This window comes from Protopterus annectens, chromosome 10.part0, assembly GCF_019279795.1.
Source record: "Protopterus annectens isolate FY-2018-M chromosome 10.part0, PAN1.0, whole genome shotgun sequence".
In the NCBI taxonomy this organism is placed as follows: Eukaryota; Metazoa; Chordata; order Ceratodontiformes; family Protopteridae; genus Protopterus; species Protopterus annectens.
The window spans coordinates 1,479,798,199-1,479,815,161 of record NC_056744.1 but is presented as its reverse complement, the minus strand read 5'-3'; the positions used below and the strand labels follow the sequence as shown (position 1 = coordinate 1,479,815,161).

The window sequence follows — 16,963 nt, the reverse complement described above, 5'->3', positions numbered from 1 at the left end:
GGCGATGTTCCAAAGACCAAATTACCACTATAACAGCTACAAATAAATGCAATCTGAGGGAATATGCTGCTCAATGCTAAAAGTCTAAATCTCAAGATGCACTTGCTCAAAGCACTTCTCAAAATGGAGAACATTTACATTTGTGCTGTAATGGAGACCTGGTTTAAAGCAGAAGAAAGTACTCCTGTGCTACCAGTCTATAACTTATTCCACAATTTTCGGCTTCAGAACATTGACTGAAGCTCCAAAGGCAGTGGTGTCTCCATATTCATAAAGGATATGCACACCTTCAGACAAGTAGCCCAGCATAATGCATCTCAGATACTTCAGGTACAACTAACATTGGTAAGACCGTGATTCAGGTCATAGCTTGCTATAGGTCCCCAACCATGTCCCAAGACTCTCACTCCACATTCCTAAACACCCTGGAGACTATTAGGGTCCAACCCAACACACTCATACTAGGTGACTTCAACTACCCCTCCACCATCTGGGAAAACTACTCATGCACCAATACACTGTCCCAACGCTTCCTGGAATTCATCAGTTCCAATGCCCTGGATCAGCTCATTCTTATCCCCACTACAGGAAGCAACATCCTTGACCTGGTAATTACTAACATGGGAAACCATTGCTCTACACCAAAAGTCAATTTGTCCCTGGTTAGATCCGACCACAAACTAATCACCATGGAAATCCACATCTTACCCACATCCCACACAGAGGTAACTACCATGAAAAACTTCTCCAAAGCTGACTTTGGGCTTCTAAAAACAGAGGTGGCTAATTTCACTGCACCCATGTCAATGGAAAATAGATGCATGACTGCCAAATCATACACCAATGCACTGTATGAACACGTACATAAATGCATGGAACTAGCCATAACCAAAAGAACTAAAAAGCTCTCCAACAAAAAACGAAGCCAATCTGGTGGTCCCCTGTCATTAATAAACTCTACAACAGAAGGAAGAAACTGTTGCAGAAAAAGGTGAAGTCCCAAGACAAAAAGTTGAGATCCCTCATCAAAACCTCTAAAGCCAGCTATGAAGGCAGAATTGCTTCAGACACTAAAAACAACCACAAAGCCTTCTATAGTTATATCAAGAATCTCCACAGCAATACCGAGGTTTGCTCTGAGTTACTGCACAATGGTACCTCCTATGCTGAGCCAACAGATATTGCCACCATACTGGCTGACAGATTCAGCACCAACTTTACTCCTCTCTCCCATCCTACAGGACCAATCACAATACCAGAGGAATGTCAGGTACCCAGCATTATAGCAGCACAGGTTAAAGCTGCATTGTCCAAGGCCAAGAATACAGCTTCCCTGGGACCCAACAATATCCCTGGATGTGTTCTACATGAACTACAAAGTGAACTGGCACCACATCTGTGTGCCTTGTTCAATCACAGCCCAACCTCAGGCTTTGCCCCTACCAAGTGGAGCACTGCTACAGTCATCCCTCTCATAAAGGAGGAGCAACTACTGACCCTGAGAATTATTGCCCCATTTGCCTGATGAGTCTGATATGTAAGGCTATGGAGTGCATCATCATGGATCGAATTAGCAAGGATATAGAGAATCTCCAAACTTTAGATCCAGCACAGTTTGGTTTTGTGAAAGGTAGATCATGCCTGCTCAACCTGGTTGACTTCTTTGAGTCAGTCACTAGAGCTGTGGATGAGGGCAAAGCAGTTCATGCAGCCTACCGCAATCTGGCCAAAGCCTTTGATACAATTCCCACTCAGGAATTACTGATAAACTCGAACTGGATAAAAAATCTAGGAAACCACTCCACTGGTCACCCACAAGTAAAAAATAAAGTCTGTTTTATTAAGCGCTTTTTATCTCTCCTTATAGGTAAACTTCTTCAGATGACAGACATGTACAAATGCAAAGTTTAAATAAAAAAGTCATCAATCATGTGACACAACACACACCTCTATTTAAAGATACCCTTCCCTATGACATCCACATATTATTAACTGTAACATTTATTTCAATATTTTACTAGTAATGCCTTAAATATACTCTTACTAAAATATTTAGCCTAAAATTTGTAATCAACATTATTTATTTCATGTATTATTTTTATGTCTTCATTCTGATGAAAATTAAAATATTAAAATATTAAAATAATTTATCCTGACCCATTCTGTCCACAAGACAACATCTTATAACCAGAGGGTATGGACTCACTTCCACCTTTCATGAGCCTGCCTCTCTAGATTTTTCAATTTAAGAATACACAGGATAGAATACACTTCATTCAGTCCTGGAAAATGGCAGGCGTCTATATGAAGCTGCCACCTCAATTCAAGTTTCTCCAACATTAATGAATCGGGACCACCTCTTCCATTTTGAAGGAGGCTACAGACTTAGATTCTTTAATAAAGGCTGATGCAGCTTTTTAGTGATACAGGTTTGAATATGAGAGGACATATTCAAGCATAGACCAGTATATGGTCAAACATAAGGCTATGAAAGTTAAGAAGCTGCAGAGGGACAGGCAAGCTTACTCTACAGTCACAGCGTACCCTAAACCACCTTCTTCACAAACTAATTCCTTGCAAAATAGGAATGGGACTCTTGAACTTGCACATATGACAGGCGAACATGTAGAAAGTAATGATGAATCTAACCATACACATAATACACTAGAACCAAGGAGAAGCGCATGTATAGTGAACATGTAGAAAGTAATGATGAATCTAACCATACACATAATACACCAGAACCAAGGAGAAGCACATGTATAGTGAACATGTAGAAAGTAATCATGAACCTAACCATACACATAATACACCAGAACCAAGGAGAAGCGCATGTATAGTGAACATGTAGAAAGTAATGATGAATCTAACCATACACATAATGCACCAGAACCAAGGAGACACCAGAACCAAGGAGAAGCACATGTATAGTGAACATGTAGAAAGTAATGATGAATATAACCATACACATAATACACCAGAACCAAGGAGAAGTGCATGTATAGTGAACATGTAGAAAGTAATGATGAATCTAACCATACACATAATACACCAGAACCAAGGAGAAGTGCACGTATAGTGAACATATAGAAAGTAATGATGAATCTAACCATACACATAATACACCAGAACCAAGGAGAAGCGCATGTATAGTGAACATGTAGAAAGTAATGATGAATCTAACCATACACATAATACACCAGAACCAAGGAGAAGCGCATGTATAGTGAACATGTAGAAAGTAATGATGAATCTAACCATACACATAATACACCAGAACCAAGGAGAAGCGCATGTATAGTGAACATGTAGAAAGTATTGATGAACCTAACCATACACACAATACACCAGAACCAAGGAGAAGCGCACGTATAGTGAACATGTAGAAAGTAATGATGAATCTAACCATACACATAATACACCAGAACCAAGGAGAAGTGCACGTATAGTGAACATGTAGAAAGTAATGATGAATCTAACCATACACATAATACACCAGAACCAAGGAGAAGTGCACGTATAGTGAACGTGTAGAAAGTAATGATGAATCTAACCATACACATAATACACCAGAACCAAGGAGAAGCGCATGTATAGCAAACAGTAGAACAATACAGAATAATGAGGCAAATGAAACAATGGAGGAAGAAAATTTTCAGAATGGAGCACTGAACCATCGCCCTTATCCAGTACCCCAGAATGGTAGGTGGGCTGGATCACAACGTCAGAACGACAAAACCAACACGAACAAGAGGAACAGGTGGAACAGGCGCAGATAATTTATGGAGAGGAGCAATTTGAACATACCTGTGAGATCACATATAACTCTGACCGTGACTTTAAAATATATAATTATACAAAGATGAATATTGAACAGAGCTTGGCGGATTTTTTAGCCATGGGGCAGAGTTTTGTTCCTTCATGCAAATTGGACATTACAAATACACTTATATACCTGAAACTTTTCATAAGGAAACTAAATTTAGGGTGTTATTTGGTCAAAAAAATAATGTCATGAATGAGTATAAATTGGCTAGTACATGTTATCCACCTTTACACCCTACTTTGTATCTTTTCAAACAGATTTGTGAGTTGGACTTACAAAGCACAACAGAACAAGACAACAGGCAGAATATATTTGTCCAAAACACTAGTTGTTGTTGTTGTTGTTGTTGTTGTGTCTTTCGGCTTTTCCCGGTTAGGGGTCACCACAGCGGAACTCCGATCCACTAATGATTGGCAGTAGATTTTCATGTGCTGAGTTGCCAGCTCTGATGCACAACCTTCAATGAAGGTACGCCCATTCATGCATGTCTCCACACAGAAGATGCTTTAGCTGAGAATCGAACAGAACAACATCTTACTGTGAGGTGACAATGCTACCGCAGTACCACCAGGGCTACACTGGCAGCTCCCCCACCTTCACCATCTTCTCCACCCCACCCTTCTGATAACAGTGACACCACTATGGATCTAGTGATGGACCTGCATTCTCTGCCACAGCCTTTTTTACCTCCAGGGCATGTGGGAGCAGACAGAATGGCATTCTCCCCACACAGGGGGCCAGAGAGGCTCCACTAGAGGGAGAGGGGGAGGCAGATTGAGAGGACAAGGCTATGGGAGATTCAGCAACCTGGGGAAAACACTAGTAAGAATAAAAAATTGTTGTTAGAAGGGCTAAGACAGGGAGCGATACATGTAATGCAACCCGATAAGGGGGGCGGGTTGGCAATTATGTTTACTGAGGATTACCTCAACAGGATGAAAAATGTGTTGAATAGTGAAACTTATGAGGAAGTCTCTAGATCAGAGGCTAATAGAGCTTATTCTAGAATTAAATATTGGTAAAATGACCTGCTCATTGAGGCTAGGATTAATATAAACCTCTTTAATTATTTAGTAATGCCAGCCCCAAGAATCCCAATATTTTTTGGAATTCCAAAGGTCCATAAAAGTATAGTAAATGTCCCCATGAGACCACTGGTGGACGCAAGGCACAGTATCATGTACTCCCTGGCAAAGGTCATAGATAAAAAGTTCAAGAGATATGTGAACCAGGAGAGTCAAATTTGCAAAGATTCCTGGACCTTCCTCTCAAACGTTAATGCAATAGAGTTTAACCCCATTTATAATTTTATTACAGTTGACGTAAAATGTCTATACTCTTCTATTCCTCATGTAGAAGGAATAGAATGGGTAAGCTATATGATGCACAATAAAGGAGCACCTGAGGATGAAGTTTCTCTTGTATGCGAACTCATAGGCATAATGCTAACACAAAATTTCATAACTTTCAACAACAAGTATTACTTGCAGAAAGTTGGGGTAGCCATAGGTTCACCATGTGGTGCCAGCCTAGTGAACTTAGTAATGGCATATTAGGAGTGGCATTTTGTGAGAAACAATGAGGAGATTGCCAACTGGATTATCCATTACATTAGGTTCTTGGGTGATGTTTTTATGATTTATAATGGAGACAAAAAACAAGCTAGAGATATGGTTACTTATTATAACAATACAACCCAGTTACTTACATTCACATTTACTTTCAGCACTGAATCAATAGCCCATTTGTACGTAAACCTCAGGAAAGACATCATTACCAACAGTTATGGTGCACAAATTTTCTGGAAGGAAACATATTCCAACACATTCCTTCACTTTACTAGTTGCCATCCATTACATCAAAAATGTCCAGTAGTCAAGGGGCAATTAGTAAGAGCTGCCTGGATGGTGACCACTGATGATGCATTTGTGCTGGAATGTAATAACCTGAGGAACATGTTTACAATAAGATGTTATCCAGACCAACTAATCAATGAATTGATTAGAGAAGTCCAGGATAAGAGGGCCGGTGGTTTTTACAAATCAATTTTGAGCTTTAAGGGTACGATAGGTGGTAACAATGTGGGGAATATGAGTTTGATACAAAGGACGAGACAATAGATTACTACAGTCCTGATTACTAGGCATAGTGTCAATGCTCCAGCTTTATACTCCCTTATTAACAAAAATTGGTCATTAATTATGAATGACAATGTTCTCAGGCATAAATTCTGTAAATCACCAAGAATAGTTTTCCAACGAGTGCAAAACCTGAAAAATATATTACAATACAAGGCAAAAGGTGTAAGTACACAAACGGGTATGGGTAAATGTAATATGTGTAACTTTTGCAAACACATGCAGGTTGGCAAATGCTTCACATTGAGGGAACAAAAATATGTGACCAAACATAAGTTCAACTGTCAGAGTAGAGCAGACGTTTACATGGCTCAGTGCCAACACTGTCCGGCTTTCTATATTGGTAAAACAGACTGCAAATTAAGGGAAAGAGTATATGAGTATTTATATTATATTTCCAAAATGAAAAAGAAAGTGTCCTAGCTAGACATGGTGAAGCATTTCCAGATCATACTTTCAAAGTTAGGGCTATTGACTGTGTGAATTCAAATGGAAGAGGTGGTCTCGATTCATTAATGTTAGAGAAACTTGAATTGAGGTGGCAGCTTCTTACAGACATCTGCCATTTTCCAGGGTTGAATGAAGTGTATTCTATCCTGTGTATTCTTAAATTGAAAAATCTAGAGAGGTAGGCTCATGAAAGATGGAAGTGAGTCCATACCCTCTGGTTGTAAGGTGCTGTCATGTGGACAGAATGGATCAGGATAAATTATTTTAATATTTTAATATTTTTTCATCAGAATGAAGACATTAAAATAAAAATATGCATGAAATAAATAATGTTGATTACGATTTTAGGCTAAATATTTTAGTAAGAGTATATTTAAGGCATTACTTGTAAAATATTGAAATTAATGTTACAGTTAATAATATGTGGATGTCATGGGGAAGGGTGTCTTTAAATGGAGGTGTGTGTTAAGTGTCACATGATTCATGACTTTTTCATTTAAACTTTGCATTTGTACATGTCTGTTATCTGAAGAAGTCTCCCTATAAGGAGAGACGGAAAGGGCTTAATAAAACGGACTTTATTTTTTACTTGTTGGTGACCAGTGGAGTGGTTTCCTAGCTTTTTTATCCATTTGTGTTTTTTTTGGCTTTTCTGGTTTTATTGATAAACTCACCAAACTGGGCATCAACCCTTATATCACTAGGTGGGTTGCAAATTGGCTCACAGATAGAACCCCCAGTGTGAAAGTAGCAGACTCTAAGTCAGAGTGCTGACCAGTCATGAGTAGAGTCCCACCGGGATCAGTCCTGGGTCTTCTCCTGTTTGGTATCTATTTCTCAGAAGTCCAGGCCAGCACCAAGGAACTCTGGCTGACCAAGTTCGCAGATGACTGCAAGCTGGGAGCCATTATTAACTCCCCAAGTGATGCAGACATCCTACAGAAAGGCCTCATTGAGACCAATGACTGGTGTTGAAACCATGGCCTTAAGCTTAATGCCAAAAAAATGCAAGAGATCTGGGGACACAGGTTGACAGCAACCATTCTTTCGACCACCACATTGCCACTGTGGTCAGAAAGTCCTTCTTTGTGGCACATCTCATTATCAAGGGTTTTGCATTCAGGAAGAAAGAGGTCATCATCTCTCTCTACTCTTCCCTCATTAGGCCAATCATCGAGTATAATGCCCCATTTGGCATGTGCCTCACTAAACACCTGCAACAGCTAGAAAGGCTACAAAAGTACCTCACAAAGAGGATCCTAGGCCTTAAACACATGTCTTATATGGACAGTCTCAAAAAACTCCAGCTATTCCCTGTCTCATATCATCTACTAAGAAGCAATCTCTGCTTGACTTACAAAGCCATGTCTGACTCAGGTCTGTTAGAAATGCTACATCTAAAGAAATACAAATCCCTCCACACCACATGCTCCAGAGACCTCAACCTCATCACCACAATCAACAGAACATGCTGAAGGGACAGGTTCATAATCCAGAGACTGCCCATGCTCTGGAATAGACTTCCCTTCCCATACATGTCAAGCAGAGCACCTCACTGGCTGTCTTCAAGAGAAATCTTGATGAGTGGATGGGAAATAGAAAGTTTACCTTGGTGATCACTCCAGTGGCACTACTTGATAGAGGCATTGGGAACTAACGTCGAGCGGCATGATGCCATGGCACTTCTATGGGCTAGGCTTGTAAAGGCTTCAGGGCCATTAGCCTAGTACTCACCTATGAACCTATGATATTTAATTAAGAATGCTTCTTATATTTATGTTAAGTATTAATAGGTCGGTGGATTTCCTGGGGGGTTTAAAATGTTATACATCTGGTTGCTGGGGGGTGTTGTTGTTGTTTGTAGGGCCAGGATTTGGGTGCACATCATCACTGAGTATGAGTTGGGATGCTATATGAATGACATTTTTTTTTATATATTGCTATAAATGTGTTGTATTTTGTGGAGATGCGGGTGGTTAGTTGGCATGGGGGCACTGAGAATGAGACAAGGTCAAAATTTGAGTGGTTATACAGGGATGGTGATATTAGTAATAACACTGGTTTGTTTAGTGGGGGGGTTAGTTTGAAAGTTGGGTTACTAATGTGATGGTAGGAGGTTAAATGTGCTATAAGAGTGAGGCTTAAAACAATTATAAAGGTTAAGTACAGCAGTTTGTCTTGAGACGGTGAGGTGAAAAGAAGAGAACCTATGTAGATATGTTACAGGAGTGGGTAAGGTTTTAGATGCTGTTTCAGTATTGTATGGTGTATTTGGAGTAAGGAGGCTGGGTGGGGGTATTTGGTTTAAAAAGACTGCAGAATATGGTTAATGTATGAGTGAGTGAGTGGAATGGGTGTGAATGTAAAGGAGATTATATTGAGATAGAGGCTAAGTTATAGTTGGAAGAGAGTGAGTAGGGGAGTGATTTGTTAGATATGAAGTCAGTGTGAGAGTTAGGCTGTGGGGAGTGGCTCATTAGGTATAAAGGTCTGGAGATGTGGTGGGATAGAATGGGGGTAGGGTAGGGGAGTGGAGTGAGCCCAAGTGTAATGAGGGTGAATGGAGCAGGAAAAAATAATATGGAGGTGAGCAAAGTAGAAAAAAGAAAAAAACTATCAGTTACTTTATTTGAGAATAAAGCTTAAAAAAATGGATGTTAGAAGCAAAGATACAGTTGAATTACATGGGAAGAGGCACTAGAAAATAGAAGAATTGTTGTGTATAGCTTATGGAATGGCACTAGTTAGATAATGTAGTTCTATGAATGGTGATGAAAAGGAGAGAGAAAGAAAAACAGTACAGACTAACTCTAGGTGACAAATGATATTATGAAGGTGCCTTATTACATAGGAAGGGGGTGCCAAAAATCCTCAACTGCCTATTGAAGTGGTATGCTCTCCAGAGAATAGAAATTAACAGAGAAATAACCTACAAAGTTTTCTTTTTGTTTTGGTGATGTCAGTAGGTTGAGAGAAGATTCAGTAGCATAGGTTTCAATGATAACACCAACAGATGCTGCATTTTGCATGGAGATTAATCATTTTTCCAAAAAGTAGTTAGGACAAATTGCTATCTGTAAATAGAAAAAAAAGAAAGCATGGAAAATGGTAGGAGGTGAATGGCAGCAAAAACAGAACAGTACTCGCAGAATTATTAAAAAGCTAGAATAAAACAGTACCTTCAGATTATTTGGAAGTAAATGGCAAACGCTCTAAATGTAATGAAGGATTATGATGCTCTACACTGAACAGCATTTAGAAACATCTTTAAATAACACACTCAACAAAAATAGAAAATACAGAGATTCAACATCTTTCGGCTGTTCCCGTTAGGGGTCGCCACAGCAGATCATCTGTTTCCATTTCTTCCTGTCCTCTGCATCTTGCTCTGTCACACCAACCACCTGCATGTCCTCTCTCACCACATCCTTAAATCTTATCTTAGACCTTCCTCTTTTCCTGTTACCTGGCAGCTTCATCCTTAGCATCTTTTTCCCAATATACTCAGCATCCCTCCAAACCAACTTAATCTTGCCTCTCTGGCTTTGTCTCCAAACCTTCCAACCTGGGCTGACCCTCTAAAATACTTATTCCTAATCCGGTCCACCCTCATCACACCCAGTGCAAATCTTAACATCTTTAACTCTGCCACATCCAGCTTTAACTCCTGCCTTTTTGTCAATGCCACTGTCTCCAACCCATATAACATAGCTGGTCTCACTACCCTCTTGTAGATACTGATACTCGTCTGTCACAAATCTCTCCTGACACTCTTCTCCACCCACTCCATTTTGCCTGTACTCTCATCTTCAACTCTCTTCCACACTCACCATTTCTCTGATCTACTGATCACAAGTACTTAAACTCATCCACCTTCGCCACCTCTACTCCTTGCTTCCTCACCATTCCTCTATCCTCCCTCTCATTCACACACATATATTCTGTCTTAGTCCTGCTGACCTTCATTCCTCTTCTCTCTAGAGCATATCTCCATCTCTCCAGGGTCTCCTCCACCTGTTCCCTACTCTCAGTACAGATCACAATGTCATCTGCAAACATCATAGCCCACGGGGACTCCTGTCTGATCTCATATGTCAACCTGTCCATCACCATTGCAAATAAGAAAGGGCTCAGAGCTGATCCTTGATGTAATCCCACCTCCACCTTAAACACATCCATCACTCTCACCGCAGATATCACTGCTGTCACACTACCCTTGTACATATCCTGTACCACTCTTACATACTTCTCTGACACTCCCGACTTCCTCGTACAATACCACAACTCCTCTCTAGGCACCCTGTCATATGCTTTCTATAAGTCAACAAAACACAATGCAACTCCTTCTGACCTTCTCTGTACTTCTCCAACACTCTCAGAGCAAACATTGCATCTATCGTGCTCTTTCCCACCATGCAACCATACTGCTTATCACTAATCATCACTTCCCTTCTTAACCTAGCTTCCGCTATTCTTTCCCATAACTTCATGCTGTGACTGATCAATGTAATCTCTCTGTAAAACACATCACCCTTATTCTTAAAGATCTGTACCAAAACACTTTTTTTCCTCCATTCATCAGGCATCCTCTCACTTTCTAAGATTTCATTAAACAATCTGGTTAAACACTCCACTGCCATTTCACCTAAACACCTCCATACTTCCACAGGTATGTCATCTGGACCAACAGCCTTTCCATTTTTCATCCTCTTATAAGATATCCTTACTTCCTCCTTACTAATCCATTGCACTTCATTATTCACTATCCCCACATCATCCAATCTTCTCTCCCTCTCATTCTCTTCATTCATCAACCCCTCAACATACTCTTTCCATCTGCTCAACACACTCTCCTCACTTGTAAGTATGTTTTCCTCATTATCCTTTATCACCTTCACCTGCTGCACATCTTTCCTAGCTCGGTCCCTCTGACTAGCCAATTGGTACAGGTCCTTTACTTCCTCCCTAGTGTCCAACCTTTCGTACAACTCTTCATATGCCCTATCCTTAGCCTTCGCCTCCTCTCCCTTTGCCATGCACCTCATCTCCTTATACTCCTGTCTACTTTCATCTCCCTGACAATCCCACTTCTTCTTTGCCAACCTCTTTCTCTGTATACTCTCCAGTACTTCCTCATTCCCCCACCATGTCTCCTTGTAATCCTTCCTCTGTCCAGATGTCACACCAAGCAGCTTTCTAGCTGTCTCCCTTACTAGCTCTGCTGTAGTTACCCAGTTATTCTTCACTGCCACCTGGTGCCTGTCTTAACTCTTCCCTAAACTCCACCTCACAATTACCCTTTTTCAATTTCCAACATTTGATCCTTGGTGCTGCCCTCATACTCCTCCTCCTCTTCTTGATCACCAACGTCATCCTACAAACCACCATCCTATGCTGCCTAACTACACTTTCCCCAGTCACCACTTTACAGTCTCCAATCTCCTTCAAACTGGCCCTCCTGCATAAGATATAATCCACCTTTGTGCATCTTCCTCCACTCTTGAATGTCATCCTATGCTCCTCCCTCTTGTTAAAATACGTATTCATCACAGCCATGTATATCCTTTTCGCAAAATCCACTACCATCTGACCTTCTGCATTCCTCTGTTTAACACAATACCTACCCATCACTTCCTCATCCCCTCTGTTCCCTTCACCAGCATGCCGATTGAAATCTGCTCCAATCACCACTCTCTCACCCTTGGATACAGTCATCAACACTTCATCCAACTCACTCCAAAATTTTTCTTTCTCATCCATTGCACACCCAACTTGTGGAGCATATGCACTAACAACATTCATCATTACACTATCAATTTCCAGCATCATAAACATTACTCTATCTGACACTTTTTTCACCTCCAAAACACTCTTAGCATACTGTTCCTTCAGGATAACTCCTACGCCATTTCTCCTTCCATCCACACCATGATAAAACAATTTGAACCCACCTCCAATACACCTAGCCCTACAGTCCTTCCATCGGGTCTCTTGCATACACAATATACCAACCTTCCTTCTGTCCATCATATCAGCTAGCTCTCTCCCTATACCAGTCATACTACCAACATTCAAAGTTCCGACCCTCACTACCACAGTCTTAGCCTTTGTTCTCTCTTCCTGCCTTTGGCCATGCCTTCCCCCTCTTCTCCTCCTTCAGCCAACAGTAGCCCAATTTCCACCAGCACCCTGTTGGCTAACAGTACAGGTGACAGTCGTTGCTAACCTGGGCCTCGACTGATCTGGTATGTAAATCTTTACTGTTGTCTGCATGAAAGATTTGGCAAAGTTTTATGCTGGATGCCCTTCCTGATGCAAGCCTCCCCATTTATCCAGGCTCGGGACCGGCCCGAAGAAATGCACTGGCTTGTGCATCCCCAGTGGCTGGGTTAGCAAATATAGGGATTATTATCAGTAAAATATGGTCTAACTAGCAAAGTAATCACTATATTCAGAAGTATATGTTAAAATTTTTTCAAATATGTATCACAGCATGCACTAGTTGCATACAGCTTAATTCACCTAAACAAAAGGATGCTGGATGGCACAATACAAGTCAAAGTATGTTGGATTAACAAGGCAAGCTATAAGCAACATAATAACACTTAGGAATATACTTATGCAGGACTACAGCATGATCTATTAGCCTAGATGAAGTTCACATTTTAAAATACACGCTAGGTAAGGCAGTATAGGTTGCAAACCAGCAAAGATTCTTTTGTAGTTCAAATAATGACTACTGCAAATTCTAATGGCCAAAATGCATTTCACATTTTATGTGTTATTTAACTAAGAATAGCAAAGTACATTTTATGCAGGTGATGCTGTGATGAATGATTCCCTACTCATCTAGTAGTATCTGTGATCAAAGGACTAAGGCACGTAGCTTGTGTGATGGTGTCCAGGGTTCTAAGCCTGAGATATCCAGATATTTTGCATGTGAAGTAGGATTAAGCATATTGTTTTACAGACTATGACTCTGTGTGTGCTATACTAGCATGAATCTATTTCACATATTAATTACACATGTACATCTGCACCACCTTTCTAAGAAGTATTTAAAAAGTCCTTCAGTAGTATTGGATACGTTAAAGGTTGAGACTTGAAGCCATGTATCAGCATGCATATGTAGAAAATACATCTAGTACCTCCTGTAGCATGATGTAGTATAACAACATAATAACAGTTTTGAATGAAAAATTGTGTTATGATGTGTTTTATATGGAATTGACAGGGCCATATGCAACACATTGATCAATAAACAGAACAACTATGTAGTGATGCACTCTTGATGAGATGGATAGCTGCATGGCTTACATATAGGACATGGCAAGTATCATACAGCAATTGGACAAGTGATAGTTTTTGGTTACAGTCAGGTGTCACACAGGGCTCTGTCCTAGGCCCAGACTTATTTAGATTTGTCTGCAAGCCTTACTTTTTTCATCTGAGTTGTATGTGCATCTTCTCCACAAAACAAGTGTGAATCAAACACTGACTATCAAAGGCCTCCAAATTCTTGTCCTCCACAAGGCCTGCTAATGTCATCTACCATAAGAGTACCTAAAGCCATGTCAATGTCAGACTTAAACTGTGACACATTGATAAGTACTGTGATCTGTAGAGTATAAAACTAGATAGGTAGGGGGTCCTAATCTCACTCCAGCCCACTTTCTTCCCAGAAAAAATTGTGAATCCCACACTGACTACCAAATTGCAGCAGTTCTGCACTTTTTGACCTTTGCACTTGATGCAGGCTTCCAAACATTTGTCCTTCACAAGGCCTGCTGATGTCATCCACCGTAAGAGTACCTAAAGCCATGTTAATGTCAGACTTAAGCCATGGCTCGTGTGATAATTATTGTGATCCATGGTGTGTAAGATTAGATAAATAGGGGTTCTAATCTCACTCCAGCCCACTTGATATGCATGCACATCTCGCCACAAAACAAATGTGACTCCCACACTGACGACAACATTGCAATGGTTCTGCACTTGATGCAGGCCTTCAAACTCTTTTCCTCCATAAAGCCTGCTGATGTCAACTACCAGAAGAGTATCTAAAGCTATATCAATGTCATACTTAAGCTATGGCGCATTGATAAGTACTGTAATCTGTAGTGTATAAAACTAGATTGGTAGGGGTCCTAACCTCACTCCAGCCCACTTGATGTGTATGTTCATCTTCCCTCAAAACAGGTGTGACTATCACATTGCAATGGTTCTGTGCTTTTTGGCCTTTGCACTTGTTGCAGGCCTCCAAACACTTGTCCTCCACAAGACCTGTTGATGTCATCTACCATAAGAGTACCTAAAGCCATGTTAATGTCAGGCTTAAACCGTGGCATGTGAGTAAATTAGTATGAGGAGTAGTGTGTACAACTAGACAGATAGGGGTTCTACTCTCATTCCCGTTAACTTGGTGTGTGTGTGTGTGTGTGTGTGTGTGTGTGTGTGTGTGTGTGTGTGTGTGTGTGTGTGTGTGTGTGTGTGCGTGTGTGAGCGTGTGTGTGTGTGTGTGTGTGTGTGTGTGTGTGTGTGTGTGTGTGTGTGTGTGTGTGTGTGTGTGTGTGTGTGTGTGTGTGTGTGTGTGTGTGTGTGTGTGTGTGTGTGTGTATGTGTGTGTGTGTGTGTGTGTGTGTGTGTGTGTGTGTGTGTGTGTGTGTGTGTGTGTGTGTGTGTGTGTGTGTGTGTGTACTGTCCAGTGTTCTCTACACAAGAATAGGTAGTAGTAATGTTCACACTGCGGTGAAGTTGGTGGGTGTGGATGTCAGTCAGTGTTTTATATCAGCCTATTCTATGAGAGAATCACTGGAATTTACAAGGCTAATGACCCTAGGGCCCTTATAATCCTAGCCAACCTTTTACCCTTATTAACATATAACCTATTGCCCCTGTCTAGGATCTACATAGGTGGAACTCCCATGGTGTAATTACAGTCACCCATCCAATTTTACAGACTGTATCTGAAAAGGGCCATTGAGGTGCTCTGTTTGATATGAAGTGCAAGTTTTCTGCAAAGGTGTTTTAAACTCTTGTAGACAATTCTCTCCCTAGAGCAGGTTTGATTAATGTTAAATACCAGGTTATATGCAAGGCAGAGATCACCTCTGAGTAGTCAGTATGACACACACTAAATTGATGGTGATTTCAGACAATTCCCATAGGACAGATGCAGACGACTTGAATTTCTCTTGTGAGAAACCTTTGTGGTCTCTCCAAATGCCACAGGAGTTTGGAGAGGTACATATCAAAAGGGGCATTGCACTCAAATACTGGCCTGATGAAGGAAGACAACATGGAGGTTATAACTTTTTTTCTGGAGACAATGCCCTGGTGTATGACATGAGCAAGATATAATGTCCTTCTCACCACTGTGTAGACATGCTGATCTAAGTTAAGGTAGCTGTCAATATGTGTGACCAGGTCTGTCAACCCTGAGTATGTACACAAGGTGTTGCTATTGCTGTGGTACTTATCAGGAACATTGTTGTTACTAAAATTAATGATAATACATATATTTGCATTGAGTTTAAGGCCATGAGTTTGGCAAAAATCATCCATTCATGTAATGCAAGTAAGGCCCTCATGTAGGATGTTGACATAATTTGGAGATTCTATGACCGTTGCCAGTTTGCAGGCATCAGCAAACATTGTCAGCCACAGAAATTGACTTTGTGTTTGAGAATGGATTCCAAACAACAGAGGACCCAGGACCAAACTCTGTGGACACCACTGGTTACAGCTCTGCTATTGGAGGTGGATTCCCCTATTTTTATTACATGACTTATATCAATGAGCCAGTTAACAATCTCTCTAATGATATAAAGGTTAAAGCCTAATTGGGTGAGTTTGTCAATGATGCCTGAGTTGGGGATACTGTCAAATGCCTTGTCTAATTGCAGGTAGGCTGTATGCACAGATTTCTCATCAGCCAAGTCCTTGGTAACTCTTTCAAATAAGTACACCAGGTTTAACAGGCAAGATCTCACTTTCACAAAACCAAACTATACAGGATCAACTGACTGGAGATTACTTACATCTCTGTCAATAATGTCCATGATGATCTGTCCCATGCTCTTGCAGATATGGCTATCAGGCTAATAGGTATATAGTTTACAGGTTCAGTGGATACACCACCTCTGTGCAATGGAGTAACAGTGGCTGTTTCCAATCAGCTGGGATGAAGCCAGTGATTACACTATGATTGTGAAGAGTTCCCAAGGGTGTTACTAATCCATTTTGGAGCCCATGTAGGGCACATCCTGGGATGCTATCATGTCCCATAGAGGCTGTGTGTTTGTCCTTACAGAGACCAGTTATGAACTTCTCTTTAGAGATGCAAGGTAGGGGACAGGTGGTAGGGATGTCATGGTGTATAAGTGGTGGGGACATAGGAGTGAAGTTTTCACAGAACCTGTTGGCTAAAAGGTTAGCTATGTCTACAGCCCCAATATATGTGGTGTCATTTAATATGAGTTTGGCACAAATCTCGGCCTTTTGTTTTACTTTACATATGTAACTATAGAATGCCTTGTGGTTGTTCTTT

General features: G+C 40.8%; 1 protein-coding gene across 1 annotated transcript in view; it reads right to left on the bottom strand.

Annotated features, from left to right (window-relative positions):
* LOC122814314 (zinc-binding protein A33-like) overlaps positions 1–16,490 on the bottom strand; it is a 170,237-nt gene extending 153,747 nt beyond the window's left edge. The window contains exon 1 of the mRNA XM_044086901.1: positions 16,455–16,490. Within this exon, the coding sequence (XP_043942836.1) occupies positions 16,455–16,490 (36 nt within the window). The remainder of the gene's footprint in view (positions 1–16,454) is intronic.
* Between the last annotated feature and the right edge of the window lie 473 nt (positions 16,491–16,963).